We start from the raw sequence: 22,711 nt of genomic DNA on the forward strand, positions 1-22,711 counted from the left end.
TAGATTTACAAAGATATTGTTAAAGGATGAGTACAAACTACTGCACTTTAGTTCGGGGTGGATACATGGAATGTTGAATCATACAGAATTTTGTAGATGAAGAGTCTAGCATAGAAGACATTAAAGAACTCAAGTCTGGAGTCAGCATGTTGCAGTAAATTCACAGTGATAATGGAATTGAAAAGGAATAGAAGTATAAGGATCTTGCAAAGGTGGATGCATGACAGGAAAAGCAATTTCCAAGTTTCTCTTCAAACACTGTGTCCTGCTCGCTTATAGTGTGAATCAGGCTGAATGATCAGCCAGGGAGAAAATCATGTAAATTGCAAGATAACAGAATTTATCAGGTACTCAAAATAACATTACACTTTTCTGATGTTCATTTAGAGGAAATTCTGGCTTTAAACAGAAAGTGTGATGGCACAGAGTATAGAATCATAGCTTTTACACAAGAGAAAGGCCCTTTTGCCCATCGATACCTTTTGTACCGATAATCAACATCTATTCTCATCCCATTTTGTAGCATTTGGCCCATAATCTTACCTGCTACTGTGTTTCAACTGTTCAACTAAAGTTATTAAATATCAAGCATTCCTGACTCTCCTACCATTTCAGGCAGTGAGTTCCAGATACCCAACTCTCCTGAGTGAAAATGATTTTCCCCAAATCCTCAATAAACCTTCTGCCCTTTTATCTTAAAACTGTCCCCCAATAAATTGATCTATTTCAACGTTTCTCCCTATCTGACCCTGAAGATTGGTACTTTAATTAGACCCCTCCCTCAGCTTTTTTTGCTCTAAGGCAAACACCTTGAATCACTCCTGCCAGGCAAAATCCTCGTGAATCTCCTCTGTACCCTCACCAGTTTAATCACGTCCTTCCTATAATGTGCAACCAGAATTGCACACAGTACTTCAGACCTAACTAACATCATATACATCTCCATCATAACCCCCTTGCTCTTGTATTCAGTGCCTTAACTAATAAAGACAACTAACTTGTATACCTTCACACCACCTTACCTACTTGTCTTGCCACTTTCAAGTTTCATGCACAATAAGAGTAAAGTTAAAAATTGCACAACACCAGGTTATAGTGAAACAGGTTTATTTGGAAGCACTAGCTTTCAGAGCGTCACTTCAGCATCTGGTGGTTGTGGATGTTAAGATCATGCTCACACGACCACCTGATGAAGGAATGGCGCTCTGAAAGTTAGTGCTTCCAAATAAACCTGTTGGACTGTAACCTGGTGTTATGTGATTTTTAACTGTACATCCCAGCCCAACACCAGCACCTCCAAGTCTTGACAACAAGACTAGTTTGTGAGTTGTGGGATCAGTGAAAATGGAGAAGTAGTGTTAGATCCCTGACATATCCAGCTGATGGATCAGTTTCTGTATCATGTTATCATAAAGGAGCAGTTTATTGACAGAATGATAAAAGAAGAGGACTTAGGAGCATTTAAAATGATTGTGTGGGGGTAAATGGGAAGCCTTTGCTTAAAGTATGGTAGCTATGTTGAGCTGGCTGAAAATTGAAGCAAGGAAAGATAGTCTAGTGATATTGTACATCAGGAGAGCTGCATTAACCATATCAAATGATACATAGGAAGTAAAGAAGAGGTAATGCATAATATTGTACAATAGCAAATTGCATGGAAATCTTAAATTTCTTTGATGTTAAAGATGCTATGCAGGGCATACTATTATTATATAGCCTAAATATGGAATCCTTAGTGTACAGGACTACTGATCTTGGCCTTGTTGGTCTGAATGTCTCAAAGCCACAGCAGGATGGAGTGTCTGAGAAGAAGTTCACAAGATCGCAGTGTTTTCCAACAGCAAAATATTTTTATTAGTTTAAGTATTGGAGGAAAGGAGCATCTCTATTTCATAGATGCAATAGATTTATAGCCTAGAGAAACTAAGAGGGGAATTGGAAAGTAATATATCATTTTCACCCTTTATCAAATGTTTTGCTTTCAGCTTTGGGAGGTTTACAATGACCGCAGGTGCATTAGAACATTTATTGGTAAGTACATTTCTATCTGAATAGGAGGGCTAGGAAATTGTTATTCATTTCAATATTGTAATTCTCTTAAGCAAAACCAACCTACTACTTTGAAAAGAGAAATCCCGTATCATCAATTTGCTTCATTAAGTTTCAACAATTGCTGTTGTAAAACCTTGATATTTCTGAGCACGCTCTCCATCCACTTGTTTTCAATGTGCAGTGGCTGAATGAGCTGCACTGAAGACTTTTTCTACAATTTAATTTGTTCAGAGGATGTGTGTGTCTGGTAAAGTCAATCCTAATTGTCTTTGAAATAATGAACTGCCATCTTGAATACAACGGAGGGCCTCCAAGGTTTGATATGCCATTTCACAGGGAAGTTAAGAGTTAACCTCAATACTGAGGGCCTGGAATCTCACAGAGGTCAGACTCAATTTTTTTCCTAAAGGGCACTTGTGAACTGTTGGGTTCTTAGTACAATCCAGCAGTTTTGTGGGTACCATTATCGATATTAGCTTTTCATTTCAGATTTTATTTAACTAATTTAATTTAAATTCTTCAGCAGCCGTGGTGGAAGATAAGATTTGAATTTGTGTCAACTGATTGTTAGCCAGTCCTCCGGATTAGTCAACCATTAATGATCAACAATATTACTATATCCATTTTCTCTCTCCTTTATTTGTCGCAGTTTGTTCTCTCAATCTCATACTGATCTCTCTGTGTTCCCTGACCCTATGATAGTTGGCTTTTGGTACACTCCCTGATGCACTGCATCTCAGTACCACACTAGTTCAATGCTTCACTGCTGTGTTATGGATGAAATGTGCTTACAGTTTAAAACAGAGTGTAGAACATAAATTGCTTTTTAGGAAATCTTTGCTCTCAAAATAATGTGCAGCAAGATGTGACCCTTGGCACAAGTTATGAATCTAATTCAAAAACTATAAACTTTCTGTAAAAGTATGCCTGGAGAGCTGGTGCAGACTCAACAGGCCTCCTACGCTGTTAACAGTTCTGTGAAATGTGAAAGTTGTGAGCTGCTTGAATGTCAAAGCCCTTAATAATTTGATGAACTACAATGCTTTTGCAGAGGAATTTTTACTGTGCAAGCTAAATTGATAATGAGACTGCCCCTTTTTGGATTTTGTATAATCTCCTGGCTGACCGTATTTAAAATGATGATTGACTTTGCAGTTGGTGAAAAATAGCAAACATTTTTTTAACACGCCTACTTTATGTGTATTGATTTTAGAAGAGTTGTGTAACTTGACTATTGTATTCATTTTAGCCTCCAAATTCATTATTGTACAGCGTCCTAGGCCAAATTTGGGGAATTAAAGTTGTTGACGGTGTTTAATTTAGCTTTTTGTAAATCTCATTGCTGTAGTATCATAAGTGTGAGATGACAATTGGCCACGTGAACAGTCATTGTAAAGTCATTTTAATCAGAGCAAATTGCAGTTTGTTCATTGTTTTATTCCTAAGATTTGAACTGCCAACTTTCTTTTTTAAACTAAGACTTACTGGGATCAAGCATGAGCCAAATTGCATAACGGATACTGGGGGAGAAGAGCAAGCAGAAACATGCAGAGTTTCGATATACTTTAGATAAATATGGTACAATAAGATTTTGAAAACTTTTAAATTGAGAGGTTATTACTTTGACCACTGAAGAACTGTATTGCAGTGTTAATGTCATCAGGCTAGTAAATCTAGTAAACTACCCAGTTGATCATCTATGGACACAGACTCTAATCCTATCTTGTCAGCTGGTGAAATTTAATATAAAGTTTGTATCAGTAATGATGACTTTGACAGCTGTCTTTGATTGTTGTTAAAAACCCATCTAGTTCACCAATGTCCTCTAGGGAATAAAATCTGTCATCCTTGCCTAATGTGGTCTTTAAATAATTCTTGTGCCGCTCAGCTATCTCTTAACTAGACTTCTAACTGCCTTTCAAACGAACAAGTTACTCAGTTCAAGGGGAGTTAGAGATGGGCAACAAATGCCACCCTTGCCAGTGATGCCCACATCCCTGTGCTGAATTATTTAAAAGCTGGCATAGTAATTCAAATCATTTGTCAGTGAATGAAACATTAAATGTGCATTGAATAAATGTTTGAAGTTAAAGGTTTTTTTTAAAGTAGCTCCTTTTCAAGAAAATTAGGAGTCTGTGTTAGTGAGATTAGCAGACTTTGTATAGTTCTACAGTCACAGCCGACAAAGATGATGTTTTGTGAATTTTGCCAAAAAAAAACTCTTAGCCATTGATATCCCCAGTATCCCCTTTTTTCTCCTTACTTCTCTTTAAGGCCATAGTAAAGCTGTGCGAGATGTATGCTTTAGCAATGATGGCACCCAGTTCCTTAGTGCTGCCTACGACCGATACCTTAAACTTTGGGACACCGAGACAGGTGAGTAAAAACACACTGTTGTGTTGTTTGAAGTGTTCCAATTATCTATGAAGTTTGCAATGTGTGATAATTGTATAAGATTCAGCCATGGCTCCATGTGTAGTGATCTTGCCTCTGAGGCAGAGTTTTGTGATCATTTCCCTCTGAAGCAGGCAAATTAAGGTCAGCTGTCCACAGCTTTGCTGAGTGAAGCAGCATCATTGTTCAGGTGGGACAGTAAACCGAGGCCTTTGCCCTCTCTGGCTGTATCGCGAGGACCAGTGAGCTTGTTATCCTCAATGTTTTGGCTAATACTTATCTCTCAATCAACGTCACAAGAACAGTTTATTTGATCATTATCACATTGTTCTTTCAGGCTGTTTTCTGCATACAGATTCACTGCTGCATTTCTTACATTGTGACAGTGACTGCACTTCAAAAATACTTCATTGATGCCTTCATTAAACATTCTCAAATTAGCTGGAAAAGGTCACAATTGTTCAGTGGAGGAAAGGGAGACCTCATTGGCCAACTAACCCAATAAGTGTCACGACGCTGTGCTGCACTCCCGAAACCACCAGTGCTGACTCCCTCTTAATCTTCAAAGTTTGTGCGAAGATTTGTAGCTCGGGTGCTCGTTGTTGTGGTTCTGTTCGGCGAACAGATCCCTCATAATCTCCATAAGCTTTTATTCCTCTTAGCTGATTCCCTTGCCTGTTACGCAGGTGCTGATGGCACCCAATGAACCTTCAGTCAGATAAAGCCAGCTCCAGAGACTCTCAGCTGCATCTCCACCTGTGAGGAGGAAGCCACTGAACCCTCTGAGGGCATAATGGTAAATCTTTCACCTGCATTCTCCACCTGCTCAGAAACTTGTACTTCAATGGTACTCCATCTAGATTAGGCTTGGGAGCACAATCTCAGAGGGAGAAGGTGAGGACTGCAGATGTTGGAGATCAGAATCGAGAGTGTGGTGCTGGAAAAGCACCGCAGGATAGGCAGTGTCTGAGAAGCAGGAGAATCAGTGTTTCAGGCATAAGCCCTTCATCAGGAATGAGGAGCATAATCTGGTGAGCACATGTGTCAAAACACTGTAGCTATTCCATGAAGAAAGTCTTGGGTGTCTGTCACTAACAGTGTTGCTGTAGGTGATTAAATCTCATTCATGTGAGAAATGAGCATCCTTTTCAGACATTGCAATGGCCAAGAATTGTTCATGTCTCACAAGTAACCAGCTGCTTCACTGCAGATAGGCTCAGTGATCAGGGATCCATGAAGTGCAGTGTAGTTGATTGCAGTCAAGGCGAGCACTTTAATGTGGACGACACTGAGGCTAAGCACAGTGTGTACTATGCACATCATTCCACACTTGCACCCGCCTTGTGAATCTGCTATGGAATCAGTGATGTTCAGGGCTGGGAAGTATACAATAAACAGTTCACATGTCCACTCTCTGTCATAGCACAATGGTTTGCTGAAAGAAGTATAGGTTCAATGCTGTCAACTTGATGTACAAGCATTTCAAGAGAACTTAGCTGTCTCTGTACACAGTGAATATTGGTGAGCCTGACATTGGTGGTGGGCAAGTTGTTGGAAGGAATCCTGAGGGACAGGATTTACATGCACTTGGAAAGACAAGGACTGATTAGGGATGGTCAATATAGCTTTGTGCATGGGAAATCATGTCTCATAAACTTGATTGAGTGTTTTGAAGAAGTAACGAAGAGGACTGATGAGGGCAGAGTGATGGACGTGATCTATGTGGACTTCAGTAAATCATGTACCAAGGTTCCTCATGGTAGACTGGTTTGCAAGGTTAGATCTCATGGAATACAGGAAGAACTAGCCATTTGGGTACAGAACTGGCTCAAAGGTAGACGACAGAGGGTGGTGGTAAAGGGTTGCTTTTCAGACTGGAGGCCTGTGACTATTGGTGTGCTACAAGGATTGGTACTGAGTCCACTGCTTTTCGCCATATATATAAATGATTTAGATGTGAATATAAGAAGTATAGTTAGTAAGTTTGCAGATGACATAGTATAGTGGATGGCGAAGAAGGTTACCTCAGAGTACAGTGGGATCTTGATAAGATGGGCCAATGGGCTGAGGAGTGGCAGATGGAGTTTAATCTAGATAAATGTGAGGTGATGCATTTTGGAAAAGCAAATCAGAGCAGAACTTATACACAAAGACAAGATTCTGTGGAGTGTTGCAATGCCAAGAGACCTTGGAGTACAGGTTCATAGCTCCTTGAAAGTAGAATCGCAGGTAGAGAGGATAGTGAAGAAGGCATTTGGTATGCTTTCCTTTATTGGACAGCGCTTTGAGTTTAGGAGTTGGGAGGTCATGTTGCATCTTTACAGGGCATTGGTTAATCCACTTTTGAAATATTGTGTGCAATCCTGGTCTTCCTCCTATCGGAAGGATGTTGTGAAACTTGAAAGGGTTCATAAAAGATTTGCAAGGATGTTGCCAGGGTAGGAGGATTTGAGCTGCAGGGAGAGGTTGAATAGGATGGGGCTGTTTTCCCTGGAGCATTGGAGTTGAGGAGTGACCTTATAGAGGTTTATAAAATCAATGAGGGGTATGGATAGGATAAATAGACAAGGTCTTTTCCCTGGGGTGGGGAGTCCGGAACTAGAGGGCATAGGTTTAGGGTGAGAGGGGAAAAACTTAAAAGGGATCTTGGGGAAACTTTTTCATGCAGAGGGTGGTGCATGTATGGAATGAGCGGCCAGAGGAGGTGGTGGAGTCTGGTACAATTACATTTAAAAGCCATCTGGATAATTATATGGAAAGGAAGGGTTTAGAGGGATATAGATTAGAGTAGTGCTGGAAAGGCACAGCAGGTCAGGCAGCATCCAAGGAGCAGAAAAATCGACGTTTCGGGCAGAATTCCTTCATAAAGAATGAAGGCAGGGAGCCTCCAGGGTGGAGAAATAAATGGAAGGGAGGTGGGGCTGGGGAGAAGGTAGCCAAGAGTACAATTGGTGGTTGGAGATGGGGATGGAGGTGATAGGTCAGAGGGGAGGATGGAGTGGATAGGTGGGAAGGAAGGTTGGCAGGTAGGACAGGTCATGAGGACAGTGCTGAGCTGGAAGGTTGGAACTGTGCTAAGGTTGGGGGAGGGGAAATGAAGAAACTGGTGAAGTCCACATTGATGCCCTGGGGTTGAAGTGTTCCGAGGCGTTGGGTGGTGAGGGAGTGCCGGTGGAGAAGGCCCAGGACCTGCATATCCTCGGCAGAGTGGGAGGGGAAATTGAAATGTTTGGCCACGGGGAGGTGGGTGTCTCCCTAAAGCGAGAAGGTGACCAGTCTCCCCAATGTAAAGGAGACCACATCGGGAGCAACGGATACAATAAATGACATTGGTGGATATGCAGGTGAAACTTTGATGGGGCCTTAGATGGAGGTGAGGGGTGAGGTGTGGGCGCAGGTTTTGCAATTCCTGTGGTGGCAGGGGAAGGTGCTAGGCGGGGAGGGTGGGTTGTAGGAGGCGTGGACCTGACCAGGTAGTTATGGAGGGAACGGTCTTTGCGGAAAGCGGAAAGGGTTGGGGAGGGAAATATATCCCTGGTGGTGAGGACCCCTATCAAACTTTGCATAAACCATATCATCCGATGACATTTCCGCCATCTTTAAACGGACCCCACCCCACTCTTCGCTAACTTCTCCCCAGCCCCATCCCCTCCCATTTATCTCTCCATCCCGGAGGCTCCCTGCTTTCATTCCTGATGAAGGGCTTTTGCCCGAAACGTCGATTTTCCTGCTCCTCAAATGCTGCCTGACCTGCTGTGCTTTTCCAGAACCACTCTAATATAGACTCTGGTTTCCAGCATCTGCAGTCCTCACTTTTGCTTTTAGAGGGATATAGGCCAATTACTAGCAAATGAGACTGGGTTAAGTAAGGATATCTGGTCGGCATGGATGAGTGGTCAAGGAGTATAGTGGCTCGAGAGCAAGCGTGGAGATGATTTTGAAGAATGGTGATGGCCAGGACTGCAAATACTATGTTCATTGCAAGAGGATTTAAGTTCAGAAGTAAGGATGCCTTGCTGCAGTTATTATAGAACCTTGGTGAGATCACACCTGGAGTTTGTCTGCCATTTTGGTCACCCTACCTGAGGGAGGATAGACTTGCCATGGAAGAAGTGCAGTGGAGGTTCACTCAGCTGATACCGGGGATGACAGAACTGTGCTATGACTTTAGGATTGGTTTGACTGGGCCAGTACTCAGAGTTTTGAAGGACAAGACAAGTTTTGATTAAAACCTATAAAGTTCTAACAGGCTGAACAGATTAGATGGAGGGAGGATGTTTTGTCTTTTTGGGAAGTCTAGATCCAGGGGACACATTTTCCGCATATGGGCTAGACCATTTAGGACAGAAATGCGGAATTTTTTTCTGCTCAAAGGGCAGTGAACCTGTGGAATTCTCTGCCACAGGAGACTGTGGAGGCTAAGTCACTGAATATATTCAAGAAAGATGCATTTTAGATTTAGTCTTCAAGAGGTGTGGGGAGAAAGTGGCAATATGGCATTGAGACAGAGGGTCAGCCATGATCAAAATGAATGGCAGAGCAGGCCAGAGAGCTGTATGGCCCGCCCCTCCACCTAGTTACTATCGCATTATGGGACCCGCATTAGGAGAGCAAGGTACAAGCCAGGAATTTGTGCCATCTAGTTTCTCAGGGAATGAGAAGAATTTGGAAATGGTATGTAAATAAGGTGAATAGGAATGCTAATAGTATGCAAATACATGGGAATAAATTAGTCATCACTCAATGGTGAGATTCTACAGATGCATGACTTAAGGGGAAAATTGCAAAGCATTTTTCATCGTTGAGATTTCCGTTTTTCTTTCATTCTCTCCAAACAGTATTTTCCCATCTATCTTCCCATTACAGACACCAGTCCAGGGAGAGGAAAGTTCCAACCTAGGATATTCTGGATGTTGGGACTATTTCCAAGTCATAAAATTGCTGCAGTAGTGCGACTGCCCGTATAAACTTCCAGATGGCATCCAATAAGAAGGCATATTTTAATTTTTTCCAAATAGAACCTTTGGGTGGGTTGCAAAGAGAGGAGGGCTACTTGGTTTGTGTAATTGAAAAGGCAAAAGTGAAAAAGCAAATGCTTCTGCAGTAGAGCAGGCAAGAGGAAATGGAGGCACAATACAGAAGAAGGAAGCCCCATTTCTTTCACTGAAATGGTTCCTGAAGAAGGGCTTATGCCCGAAACGTCGATTCTCCTGTTCCCTGGATGCTGCCTGACCTTCTGCGCTTTTCCAGCAACACATTTTCAGCCCATTTCTTTCACTGTCCTTGAAGTCCATTCCCAGGAAATAATTTGTAATTGCAAATCTCTGCCTGTGGGTCACCTTGGGTTTGCTGATTTCCATTTTACTTGCACATTGCGTGTTATTTCCAAGGCACTTGATCTCCCATTATGCAATTGCTTACTTCATGGATCCTGGATACTGTTGGTAAAATTTCATTGCCCTCAGAAAATCTCTGTTAATAATTGCTTCATTAATTTGCTTCCTGCCGAACATTTTTTGTAACTTTCCTTACACCTCATACTACCAAATTTCCCTCCATTGCCTGATAAAAATCAACCTGTTCAGTCCACGTCAAATTGAGCTTTAAAAAAAATTCATAAAACCATGATCTTCCCCTCCCAAGAATATGATGAGTGGGGAAGATAATCTGGTGGTTTGACATCAGAGAAGCTACCAACCCCTTCCTGCCACCACTGAAATTAAATTCTTGGTGGGAAGAAGCTAACTTGACTTTCCATGCTGCCATTTAAGGCACTTAAGTAGTGAATTGGTTACTTCACACTTCATGGTTACATTAATTGATATAAAACATGTTCACAAAACAAAAACTTTGTAACTGAATTCAACTTCTCACTCTGCAATAATGGAATTTGAACATGTTTTCAGGATTTTGAGTGGAGGTCTTTGATTATCTGCTCAGAAACATACTTTTGGAGATCAGAGTTGAATAACTTTTGGTCATATTCATCATAATTATTTGTGTTGACGGACTACTTATCCAGACAGTTGTATATTGAAATAACCTCCTCTTTGATCCACAGTACATTGCCTACAAATGTTTTAATTTTATTTCGAAGAATTCTATGAAAATATTAAATTAATCTTTTTAGTTTTTTTATTGATACTTGGGCTGTGTTGTCGCTGGTTGGGCCAGCATTTACTGTCCGTCTCTAATTGTTAAGGGTCAACCGTATTGCTGTGGTTTAGAGTTGCATGTAGGTCAGACCAGGTAAGGATTACTGTTCCCTTTCCTAAAGGACATTAGTGAATGTGATGGTTTTCTTTCCTGACAATCGACAATGGTTTCATGGTTATCATTGCACTCCTAATTCCAGATTGTATTTGTTTATTGAATTCAAATTCCACAATCTGATCGAATTCTGGCAGAATTCGAACCCAGGATTCCAGAACATTATCTGGGTCTACTGGATTAATAATCCAGAGCTAATGCCATTAGGCCATTGGTTCCCCATAGATTTTATGTTGTTCCTTCTTCACCAACATCAGTAAATGCTGACATCAGGAGTAGGCCATTTGGCTGAAACAGCTAAATCATGCTCCTGCTCCTAGTTTTGTAAGTGCAGCATTAAGTTCCCCTCCCACTCTCTCAACCCACCCCCATCACAGTGCTCAGTGATTTTTCTGTAGTGATAGCTAAGTAAAAGATTGCATTCATGTACATACTCATTGTGTGATTAATTATCCAGCAATATCGCTGGAAAATATTGTTCTTCAGTTTGCAATGCTGTGCAATGTTTTAAGCTTTAACTACTTGTCCTTTTTATATTGTATCTTTGTCATCAGGGAAATGTACAGCTAAGTTTTCTAATAGAAAAGTTCCATACTGTGTCAAGTTCAATCCCGATGAAGAGAAGCAGCATCTCTTTGTGGCTGGTATGTCAGACAAGAAAATTGTCCAGGTGAGATTTGCAATTTGTGTTCCATTCTTGTTTTACCTTCTGTTGAATTAATGGCTTCTCGTTGCCTGCTCAAATTTTGAAAAGTAGTGGTAGTGATCCTATCTCTGAGCCAAGAGTCCTGGATTCAAGTCCCATCTGCTCCAGAGTGTAATAACATCTCTGAACAGGTTGATTGAAAAATATCTACAATTAAATATTTTCCCTGTTTGTGTTTCAATAACACTTTAATGTCCATAGATTTTTTCAGACGTTTGGAAACCGAAATGTAAAATGTGGGAGCAACTGTAGTCCATTGATCCCACTCTGCCAAACAGCATAATTGTGGCTGAGCTTCTATCTCAATGCCATCCTCGCTGTCACCCTCTACCATTGACAACTTGAGTCTCGGAAAACTGTTTCTTTGTTAAATATATTCAGCAACTTTGCTTCCATAGCCTTCTGTGGTGGCGAATTCCAAATGTTCACCACCCTCTGTGTGAAGAAATTTCTCCTCATCTCAGTTCGAAATGACCTGCTATGTATCCTGAGATCATCACCCTTCTGTTTTTGTTTTGGAACCACATTCCATCAGCCAGAGGAACCATCATCACTGTAACCAGTCTATCCAGCTCTGTCATCATTTTATTTACCTCAATGAGATCTCATTCTTCTAAATTCCTGTGAATCATGCGAAGGTAGTGACATAGTGTTAATATCACTGGACTAGTAATCCAGAGACCCAGGATGATGCTCCAGGGAGAAGGATTCAAATAGCATTATGACAGATGTGTTATTCAAATTTAAATCTGAAAAATCCCTTGTAGCCATTGGTGTCCTTTTAGGAAAAAATAATCTGTCTTCCTTACGTGGTCTGATCTCATTGTGACTGCAGACTCACCACAAGTGGTTGACTCTTAACCTCAGATATGGTATACCAAGCCACTAAAGGGTAGTTAAGGAAAAGCAACAAATGCTGGCCTAGGAAGCGGTGCACAAAGCAAATAACAATATTAAAAGTAAAATACAGACCAGTGTCCCAATCTCCCCTCATGCAAAAAAACTGCCATCCCAGCAATCGGTTTGGTAAGTATTTCCTTTGTGGGAGTTGTGATTGTGGAAAATCTGATCAGGGGAAAAAGGAGGAATGGCTTCACAGGGAAGACCGTGAGCTCCAAGGTATACTGGAGGTACAGTCTTATGATTAAGATTTAAGAAGAGTAAACATGTCCTGTAACCACAGCAGGAAAGGTCAAAAGAAGGTTAGCAGTACCAGGAGCAAAGCCCCAAGGACTGGAATGCACTGCTGCAAGAATTTCAGTGACGTAAAACATGTCGTTAAAGCAAACCATCTTTTGACCCTGAAAGGTGCTCAGTCTACCCCCAATTCCCCTGAAAAGGTGGTGTCTGATACTAGCTGTCTCACACTTCTACTTTTTAACAAGCATAAGAATGGTATTTTCGACTAACAGGATGTTAACTGTCAACCTAAAATAAAATTATCTCACACCACAAATGAGTAATATGACATCTAATCAAGTGTGGCATCAAGGATCCCTAGGAACACCCAACTCAAGGGGAATGGAGGGTAAAACTAGACACTGGTTGGAGTCATACCAGGCACAAAGGAAGATAATTGTGGAGGTCAGAATCACCTCTGCAGGAGTTCCTCAGGCTTGTGTCCGAGGCCCAACCATCTTCAGCATTAGGTTAGAAGTCAGGATGTTCCCTGATAATGGCACAATATTCAACACCATTTGTAATTCCTCAGGAACTGAAGCTGTCCACGGCCAAATGAATCAAAACCTGAACAATGTCTCAGTTTGGACTAACTGGTGACTAAGTGATATTCGTGCCACACAAGTGCCGGGCAGTGACCATGTCCAACAAGAGAGAATCTGACCATCATAGTTACAAGAGCTGCTCAGAGGCTAGGAATCCTGCAGCAGGAGCTCAGCTGTTTTCTACCTATGATCGGTCACGCAGTCATGAGAATTGTTAGAAGGTGCAGATGGAGGCCGCTCAGCTCATCAGCGGGGGAAGGGAAGGCAGCCTCAGAGTGAGAAATAGCATGGAGAGAGGCAGACCGGCGAGTTAAATTAGTGCAGCGAGAGGCAGACTGGAACAGTGAATAAATTTAAGGAGGATTTAGACAAATTATTAATTCGTAATAGGTTGAAGTAGAATTGAGGTGAAGATGAGATTAGCCAAGCTTGAATTGATTGATGGAGCAGGCTCAAGGAGCTGTATTGCCTATTCCTGATCCTAGTTCTTACGTTCAGTTGAACATTATTACCTAGCGCTAATTTCCTACTTTTCCTCATACCCTTGCACACTATTTCTATCCAAATAATCATCCAGTGCCATCTTGAATTTCTCAATTGAAATTGCCCCCACCCCATTTCCAGGCAGTGCATTCGATATCCTTGCTCCTATCACCCTTGCTTCTTTTATACGGAACTTTAAATCTGTACCATCTTGTTCTTATTTCTTTTACAAGTGAGAACACCTTCTCCCTATCTGTTTATCCACTCATAACTTTGAAAACCTCGATCAGAACTTCTCTTGACTTCCTTATCTCCTAAGAAGAACGGTTCCAACTTCTTTAATCTACCCTCATTATGCAGTTTCTCATTTCTGGAATCATTCTTGTAAACCACTTCTGCAATGTCTCCATCCTTCCTATAATGTGGTGCCCACAACTGTACTCAATATCGCAGCTGAGGTCTGAATGCAACTTTGACATCATCTCCTTCTCTTGTACTCTATGCACCTATTATTAAAGCCAAGGACACGGGATGCTTTACTAACTATTCTTTCTACCTGTCCTGACCTTCAATGAAATGTGTGAATAAATGGGGAGGTTTTAAATTAATTTGGCTGGGAGATGGGGCAAAAAATTGATGTAAAGCCGAGAACAAAATCCAATAAGATGTAGAATGAATGTTAGTGCAGTCCAGTAGGCGGAGAAGACATAGTCACGGTATAACTCATGAGGGGTCCAGAATGTTAGATTCTTTCTATTTTAGTGCAAGGAACTTACTTGGTCAGGTGATGAACTTTCAGTGTTGATCAGCACATGGGAATATGAAATTATTGCAATCACTGAAATATGTTGAAGGAAGGGTGGATCTGACAGCTCAGCATTCCAAGGTGTAAACATTTCAGGCACATGGTGGGGATATAAGAGAGTGGGAGCATTGCATTATTGATAAAGGAAACCCACCACTACAGAATGAGGATGGATAAGCCAGAAGGGTCTTCAAATGAAGCCATCTGGGTAGAACATAGAAATAAAAAAGGGTCAGTTACTTTGCTGGAATTAGACTACAAGCTTCCCAACAGTCAGGATCTGGCAAAAATTGAATGGGAACAGTTTCTCGAAGGTGAATGTATATTTGGATAGTGGGGGTCTCTTAAAAGTAGTGTTGTGAGAATTCAGGGCCAGCTTGTTTCTTTAAGAGTGAAGGGCAAGGGCCGCACGTCAATGGAACCCTGGATGTCAAGGAATTTCCAAAATTTTACAAAAATAAATGGAAGAATATATTAGCTACAGCACTTTAAAAACAGTGATGCCCTTCGGAAGTATAGAGAGTGTAGGGGTTGCTTAAAGAAAGAAATCAGGAGGGCAAAGATGGGCCACGAGATATCTTTAGCAGATAGGTTTAAGGACAACTCCAAGGTGTAAACATTTTGTAAGTATGATAAAAGTAAGAGGATTACCAGGGAAAGAGTGGGGCCTATTAGAGACCAAAGGAGCAAGTTGTGCATGGAGTCAGAGAATGAGAGTGAGAACTTAAATGAATATTTCTCACACATATTCATTGTAACAAGGGATTTTCAGTTGGGGTGGTAAGTTTCTGAAACATATTAAGATTAGTAAGGAGGATGTATTAGATATTTTAGCAGGAATAAAGGTACATAAGTCCCCAGGTTCTGTTTAGATGTGTCCCAGGCTGCCAAAGGAGGCAAGTGAGGAGACAGCTAGGGCCCTGGCAGAGATACTTTGTTCAAGAAGGACAGCAGGGATAATTACTGACCAGTTAGTCTAATGTTAGTGGGGAAATCATTGGAAACAATTTTTAGGGACAAAATTAATCAACACTTGGAAAGGCAGGGATTGATCAGGGATATGTCAGCATGGATTTGTTAGTGGGAGATCACTGCCTAATTTAATGGAGGTTTTTTGGAAAGGTGAATAAGTATATTGATGAGGTTGTGGAGTTGATGTGGATTACATGGACTTCATTATATCCTTTTGACAAGGTCCCTCATGGAGGCTGGTGTAAAGGTTAATAGGCCCATGAGAGGCAAGTTGGCAAACTGGATCCAAACTTGGCTTGCATATAGGAGGCAGAGGGTGATGGTGAAGGATTGTTTTTGTAATTGGAAGCCTGTGACCAGCAGTGTAGCACAGGATTCGGTGCTGGGACCTTTGCTTGTTACGTATATTAAGGACTTGGATGTGAATGGAGAAGGTATAATTAGTAAGTTTGCAGATGACAACAAAATTGGTGTTCGTGATAGTGAGGAGTATGGTCTCAGGCTACAGGGTGTTTAGGAAGGTTTTTAGCATGCTTGCCTTCATTGCTTAGACCATTGAATATAGGAGTTGGAACGTCATGTTGAGGTTATGCAGGATGTTAGTGAAGCCTCTTCTGGAATACTGTGTATAGTTCTGGTTGTCCTGGTTGTAAGAAGGATATTATTAAACTGGAGTGGATTCAGAGAAAATTTACCAAAATGTTGCCAATGAATGGAGGGTTTGAGTTATAAATATAGGCTGGGACTTAGATGACCTTTATAGAGGTTTATAAAATCATGAGGGGCATAGATGAAGTGAACAGCAAGGGTTTTTCCTTAGGGTGGTGGAGTTCAAAAGTAATGGGCATATTTTTAAGATGAGAGGAGAAAGATTTTAAAAGGATGTGAGGGGCAATTTTTTATTTTGCGGAATGAACTGCTGGAGGATGTGGTGGATGCAGATAAAGTACAGTCTTTAGAGGATCACTGAAGATGTTACCTAGTATGGTGACAAAACATCTGAAAATGAACCTTCCAGTTTAGCAAGTAAGCGTACATCCAGAAGCTCAACCTGAGCTGCAAATCTTCTCAAAATTTGGATAAGTACTTGAATAGGAAATGTTTGGAGAGATATAGGCCAAACTCAGGCAAATAAGATTTGTTGGTTTGAGAAAATGGTCAACGGGACTATTTGGACTGAAGGGTCTTTTTCCGTGCTCTATGACACTATAGTCTGATATTGATCAACTGGTAAATTTGGCAGAGCAATAGCACATGGAATTTGATCTGATAAATGGGAGATGATGCATTTTGGGAGACCTAATAAGGGAAGAATCTATGGCCGTTCCCTTGGGAATACTGAGGAACAAAGGGACCTCGGTTTACAGGTCCATAGACCCCTAAAGTGCCAGCACAGGTAGACAATGATGAAGAAGGCATATGGGATGCTTGCTTTCATAAGCTGCAGCTTAGAATATAGGTGTAGGAAATTTAAAATACTCCAAAAAAACTGTGAATGCTGGAAGTCAAACAAAAACCAAAATTGCTGGAAAAACCCAATTGGTCTAGTAGTGTCTGTGGAGAGAAATCCGTGTTAAAGTTTCTGGTCCAGTGATCCTCCTTCAGAATGGGAAGAACCCTTCTTCAGCAGGGAAATCTTGTTGCAACTTTATAAAACATTGGTTAAGCTGCAGATGGAATAATATCTGCAGTTCTTGACACCACACTATCGGAAAGAAATGATTACACTGGAGATGGTGTAGAGGAGATTTACAATGGGCTGGGTTTGTTTTCCTTGAAACAGAGGAGGTTGGACTAAGGTGTACAGAATTATAAGAGGTATAGACAGCGCAGATTGTCAGAATTTTTTCCCCATGAGAGATGTGTCTAAAATCTCATGAGAGGACACCAGTTTAAGGTGAGGAATAAGTGATATAGATGAGATCTGATTTTTTTAAAAATCACCCAGAGAATGGTAGAAATGTGGAACACCTACCTCTCAGAAAGGATGATGGAGGCAGGTGCACTCATATCTTTTAAGAAGCATCTGGATAAGCATTTATTGTGCCAGGATATAGTAGGCTATGGACCAAGTGCAGGTAAATGGGATCAGGGTAGTTTGGTGTTTGTTTGTCTGTATTGACATGGGTGGGGGGGCTGAAGGGTCTGTTTCTATGCTGTATGACTCAAAAATAACTATACAGATAATCCAGATCCCTCTGTTCCTGCACCCTGTTTAGAATTGTACCCCTTTTTTGTTTTGCCTTTCAATATTCTTCTGACTGAAGTGCATCTTCTTGCACTTACCTACATTGACCCTCATCTGCCCATTCCACCAACTTGCTAATGTCCTTTTGGTGTTCCACATTATCCACCTCACTGTTTAAAATTCTACCAAGCTTGTGTCATTTATGAACTTTGAAAATGTCACTGCACAACAAGATCTACCACCTGCAAGTTTCAAGGAGTGTGATGGAATACTCCCAAAGCAAGGAGGTGATGTTGAATTAATATAAGACACTTGTTAGGCCTTCACACCTTCTGAAGACCAACCAGTGATTGGCAATACATCCTGGCACAGTCAGCAATGTCTACATCCCATGAATGAATAAAATGAACATTTTCAGTGCCAGTGTAATGCTAGGTATATAGACCTAGCAACTGGCAGAGTGTATCAAACAGCCATATTCTTTTAATGGTCTATGGAGGGTAGCATACCGACAGTATTTGACTAGCCCAGCATTATAAATTTTAGAACACTGCATCTAACATTAGATATGGTTTTGGATAGCGTTTACCAAGCAATCCTGATTGTGCTAAGAATTACACTGAAGACAGTTTAAGGTTATTGCTTGAGTCAGTGTTTTATTTTTACATGCTTGAAGCTGCACATAGTCTGCACCGTTATTTGTAGACAAAAGGAATATGTGCATTCGTTGTGCCTTTTTCGATAGGAAATGTTGTTGTGACAGCTATCCCTGTTGCATTTCCCTTGGCATTGCTCTGCCTGGCTGGTCTGAATTTCATCAGCTAAGATTGACAATTAACAGTTCTTGCTGCAGTCTATCCCAAACAACACCTGTGTAAATTGTTGTTCTCTATAAGTTTTTTTGTGTGTCCCAGTCCCGAGGAATGCATGATGAAAAGCTTAAATGTTGTCTCTTTTTAGTCATATCTCAAGTTTTATTGACTGCCAGCTAATCAAACATGATAGCTACATCAGGGTAGAAGTGGGTACTGCAAATGTTGGAGATCAGAGTCAAGATTAGAGTGGTGCTGGAAAAGCACAGCAGGTCAGGCAGCATCCGAGGAGCAGGAAAATTGACGTTTCGGGCAAAAGCCCTTCATCAGGAATGATGAAGCTCATTCCTATGAAGAGCTTTTGCCCGAAACATCTATTTCCTGCTCCTTGGATGCTGCCTGACCTGCTGGGCATTTCCAGCACCACTCTAATCTTGACTGTGATAGCTACATTAGCCAAACTGTGCCCAAAAAGTCATTTCATTCTTTCTTCTGGAATACCTAACCGACGATAGCAGAAGCAAACCAGAGCAGTAAAGACGAGACTAAATGGTCTAAACCACCTCTGGGGGGAAATAATACTGTCCATTATTGAGATGGCCATTGTTGTGACCAGCTTTAGCACTAAAACAATTGGACATATCAATATCTTCATATCTAATTCTTTCACTCACGTCCAGATTCCCTGATCCTGTGCTCTCTGATTTTTAATACTTGTCACAACTCACCACGGGTAGTGCACTGTAAATCAAACTCCACTGTTCCGAATACATTAGAAATGTGAAAATTTGATTACTCCACCAAATTAACCAATTCTACATAACTATCTAAATCAATTATATAAACTACGCACACCAGGTTTTCTCACTAATAAGAAAATAATTATTTATTGAAATCAAATTGTTTTTAACCAATACTAAAGTAGACCAATTGAATAGGTAATCAATAACTTAAATAAGTATGGTTAAAGGACAGGATTTATAATTTATGTAACTTAGACAGTGGACTTTTTAAAACTTCTAACAAGTGCGTGTGCGCACCACACGCGCGCGCGCCCAGAGCAAGAAAAAAATTATTCAGCAACTATCACATGAATCCCTCCAGACATCTGCAACTGGAGACAAATTTGAAAGCAGAAAAATTTTGTAAAATTGTGGAGAAGTCAGATGTTCCAAGTGTATTTATGATTCAATTTTGGCCTTATTCATGATACCCAAAAAATACTCTGTATCAAGTCCAGTTTCTCACCTCCAATATTTCTGTATGTAGTATACCAGTGCATATGTAACATTCATTGTTTCTTGTATGCAGTAACAGCTGTGTTGCAGCGATGCACTCTTCCAGAAATTTATGCTTCATTTCTGCTATTCTTTAGTTGATTAAGATATTGTGATTGAGTGCACAGGCTGTGTGGGTGGGTTCCATGCTACTGGAGAGTTCATAGTTCACACTGTCAGGTTTGCATAAAAGGTACTTGTGGATACTTTAGTCATTTTACCATCTGTTGTTTCAAAATATGCCCTTTAGTTTTTCATTTTGCAATCCAGTCCATTTTTGGCTTAGTAATTGAAAATAGGTAACAGTACAGGGCTTTGGTTATTGCCTCCATGTGGCAGTACTGCACTTTTCACCATCTAGTTTCCTATTCTTTTGCCTAATGTTTTACTGGGTGTTTAAAGCTTCATGTTAACTCACTCTGCTAATTACGATGGAACGTGTTTTTGTTTTCATGACATGGCAATGAATCTGGGAACTATGAGGACTAAGAGTAAGAAAAATGTTTTCTTTTTGAGAATTATGCCAGCAATTCATTTAATTTGGCAAACAACAAACCAGTTGTGCATGGGGCTGAATGCAGTCACAGAAATGTCTCTAAAAATTGTGTTGAGTTTAATGGGGTTCAATTTGTGTGTGTATTTTTACTTTCTGGAATGAGTTAGTGAAATTCTGTAGTTCAGTGTGACTGGACTAGATAAAATGTAATTAGAGTATTCAATTTCTATTAGACCGTGACCTTAAGCAGTAAGGAAAAACACATACCCAGTGATTAAGAAAGGAATTCTCAACTAATTAATTATTCTGCACTGATATTTAACCAAGTAAGTAGGTACAGATGTTTATAGAGCCACGGGATAATTTAAAAACTGTGCCAGAGTCTTGCTGGAATTAGTCCACTCTTTCGGAAAAATTGTTACATAAGATCAAGAAAATTTAAACTGAGTGTTGTTCATTGAAAGTTCTATTGCACTGCTGCCGATGAGCCTTAAACCCTAGACTCTGCTCAATGAGGTGGGGTCTTTTTGTAATAGCTTATGAATAATCTAAGTATAGGAATATTATTATGATTGATTAGTTACCAAAATAGATCTGTTCTTAACCTGTTTTGTCCCTTGAAATTTGTCTAAATGAACAATTGTAAGACAATTTAGAGGCTAACATTGCTGTGGGAGATTTGTAGAATGGTGCTCAGCATTTAAATACTTTTATTGCAGTAATTGCAAACAAGATTTTGGCCTGAATTTCAGCTTGGGGCTATGTACTGCAGGGCAGCGGGGTACGGAGTGATACTCTAAGGACAGGAAACCTGGAAGCCTGGGTTTCTGTATTCTGCTTTAAATGTTTTAATTCTGTCAGTTATTTGTCCAAACAGCTCAATTTATAGACTAAGAGTTGTGTCAAGTGAGAATTCTGTAGCACAAAACCACAGCAAAGGAGAGCAATTTGGATTCGGCAGGCCAGAAAGTTTCAGTAGAGAGGTGGAGAGGTGTGATGATAGGGCAATCAGAAGCATCGCTTGTCTTCTTTCTGTCGTTCACTGTTTTCAGAGAATAGCTAAAGTTTCTCAGGGACATTTTAGAGCTTTCAAAATTCAGTAAAGGTTATTGTACTTTAAATGACCTTAACTTTGAATTGCCACAAATGAAAGTAGATATTTATAGGAAAAGAATTTTGGTTCATCAGACCTCATCTTCAATGGATAATGAATATGAAATTATTCACTAAAAGGATAATCCTATTACAGAGGACATTAGAGCACTTGTGCTGAATCATTATTTGATCAAATCTTTTCATGAATTAGTTAATCCTTTAAGAAAAAGTGCATGCTTCACTTTTAACCAAAGCAAATGTCTGAAGTGTGTGACAGTAATTACATGAAAATGAAATCAAATTTCTTTGGAGGGAAGTTGGTGTTTCTTTATAAACCGATTACAATCCTCCTGAAGATTATAGTATTTATTGTGAAAAACAGTTAGTTGCTTTGCTTCTCTTAACTTAAAATAACCAACATCAAGAAAATGTTTTCTTTCTACAGTGGGATATTCGATCTGGAGAGATTGTTCAGGAGTATGACAGACACCTAGGAGCTGTGAACACAATCACATTTGTGGATGAAAACAGGCGATTTGTAAGCACTTCTGATGACAAGAGCCTCAGAGTCTGGGAATGGTATGTTTCTTTGCTGTGGAGCTGAAGGTTAATGTTCATTTTTCGTATATGTGCAAAATTGAAGGGAAACATAGCTAAATAAGAATCAACAGCAATAAAGTTCCTATCTGTTTCCAAGATGGAACTTCCCTAAAAATTTCTTTATTTAATTTATACTATGGTTCATGTGAATAATGCAGTTGTTTTTCCTAAGGTTCAAATTCTGGTACATTCAGAATCTTTATTCTTTGTTTCTTTAGAAATTTACTTGCGTTCTGTAATGGTGAATTTAGAGTTTACACTGCCTCAGTAGTTGTAAATATTTCACAATTTGAAATATTCATTATTACTGATCAGATTTGTGAACCAATTATGGTACCCAAAAGTAAGGAACACAAGTAAGTTGTTCACTTCTTGGATTATTAATGAGCTAAAGCTCCTGATTTCCTAACAGCTTGAGAATTAGATCAGATTGTATGTGTCAATAACATTCTGTAATGTAAACTCCTTGAATAAGCCGAGTTAAAATCAGACTTTCATCACTCACTGCTATTGAGTAAAACAGTAATTGCAAGTACACTGAACCATTTACAGCAAAGAAGTAATGTGAGTAATTTGAATTCTAAAAATTCTTTTGACTATTTTATTTTTATTGTTTCCTCCCTCTGTTCTTCAGAGGCAGTCAAATAGTCATTTTTCATCTGAGTTATTTGGATGCACAGGTCATTACAGCCCCTTGCAGTATCCATAGATGAGTGCCTTCCAAAAGGATTTTTCACTTTGATTCCTAAAACTGGAGTCATTGGGAATCAGGAGAAAAACTTTCCACTGGCTAAAGCACAAATTAAAGTGATTGTGATTGTTGGAAGCAGTTATCTC

General features: G+C 40.2%; 1 protein-coding gene and 1 long non-coding RNA gene across 2 annotated transcripts in view; one reads left to right on the forward strand and one right to left on the reverse strand.

The window, feature by feature from the left end:
- cdc40 (cell division cycle 40 homolog (S. cerevisiae)) overlaps positions 1–22,711 on the forward strand; it is a 130,637-nt gene that overhangs the window by 70,330 nt on the left and 37,596 nt on the right. The window contains exons 9-12 of the mRNA XM_043687120.2: positions 1,986–2,031; positions 4,327–4,428; positions 11,271–11,386; positions 21,720–21,853. Coding sequence (XP_043543055.1) covers positions 1,986–2,031; positions 4,327–4,428; positions 11,271–11,386; positions 21,720–21,853 — 398 coding nt within the window. The remainder of the gene's footprint in view (positions 1–1,985; positions 2,032–4,326; positions 4,429–11,270; positions 11,387–21,719; positions 21,854–22,711) is intronic.
- The window catches only part of LOC148150655 (uncharacterized), a 32,373-nt gene that overhangs the window by 3,960 nt on the left and 5,702 nt on the right, over positions 1–22,711 (reverse strand). The gene's annotated exons all lie outside the window — the stretch shown is intronic.

Source organism: Chiloscyllium plagiosum, unplaced genomic scaffold (assembly GCF_037043375.1).
Source record: "Chiloscyllium plagiosum isolate Xiang-an unplaced genomic scaffold, Cpla_swu_hap1 HiC_scaffold_3, whole genome shotgun sequence".
NCBI lineage: Eukaryota > Metazoa > Chordata > Chondrichthyes > Orectolobiformes > Hemiscylliidae > Chiloscyllium > Chiloscyllium plagiosum.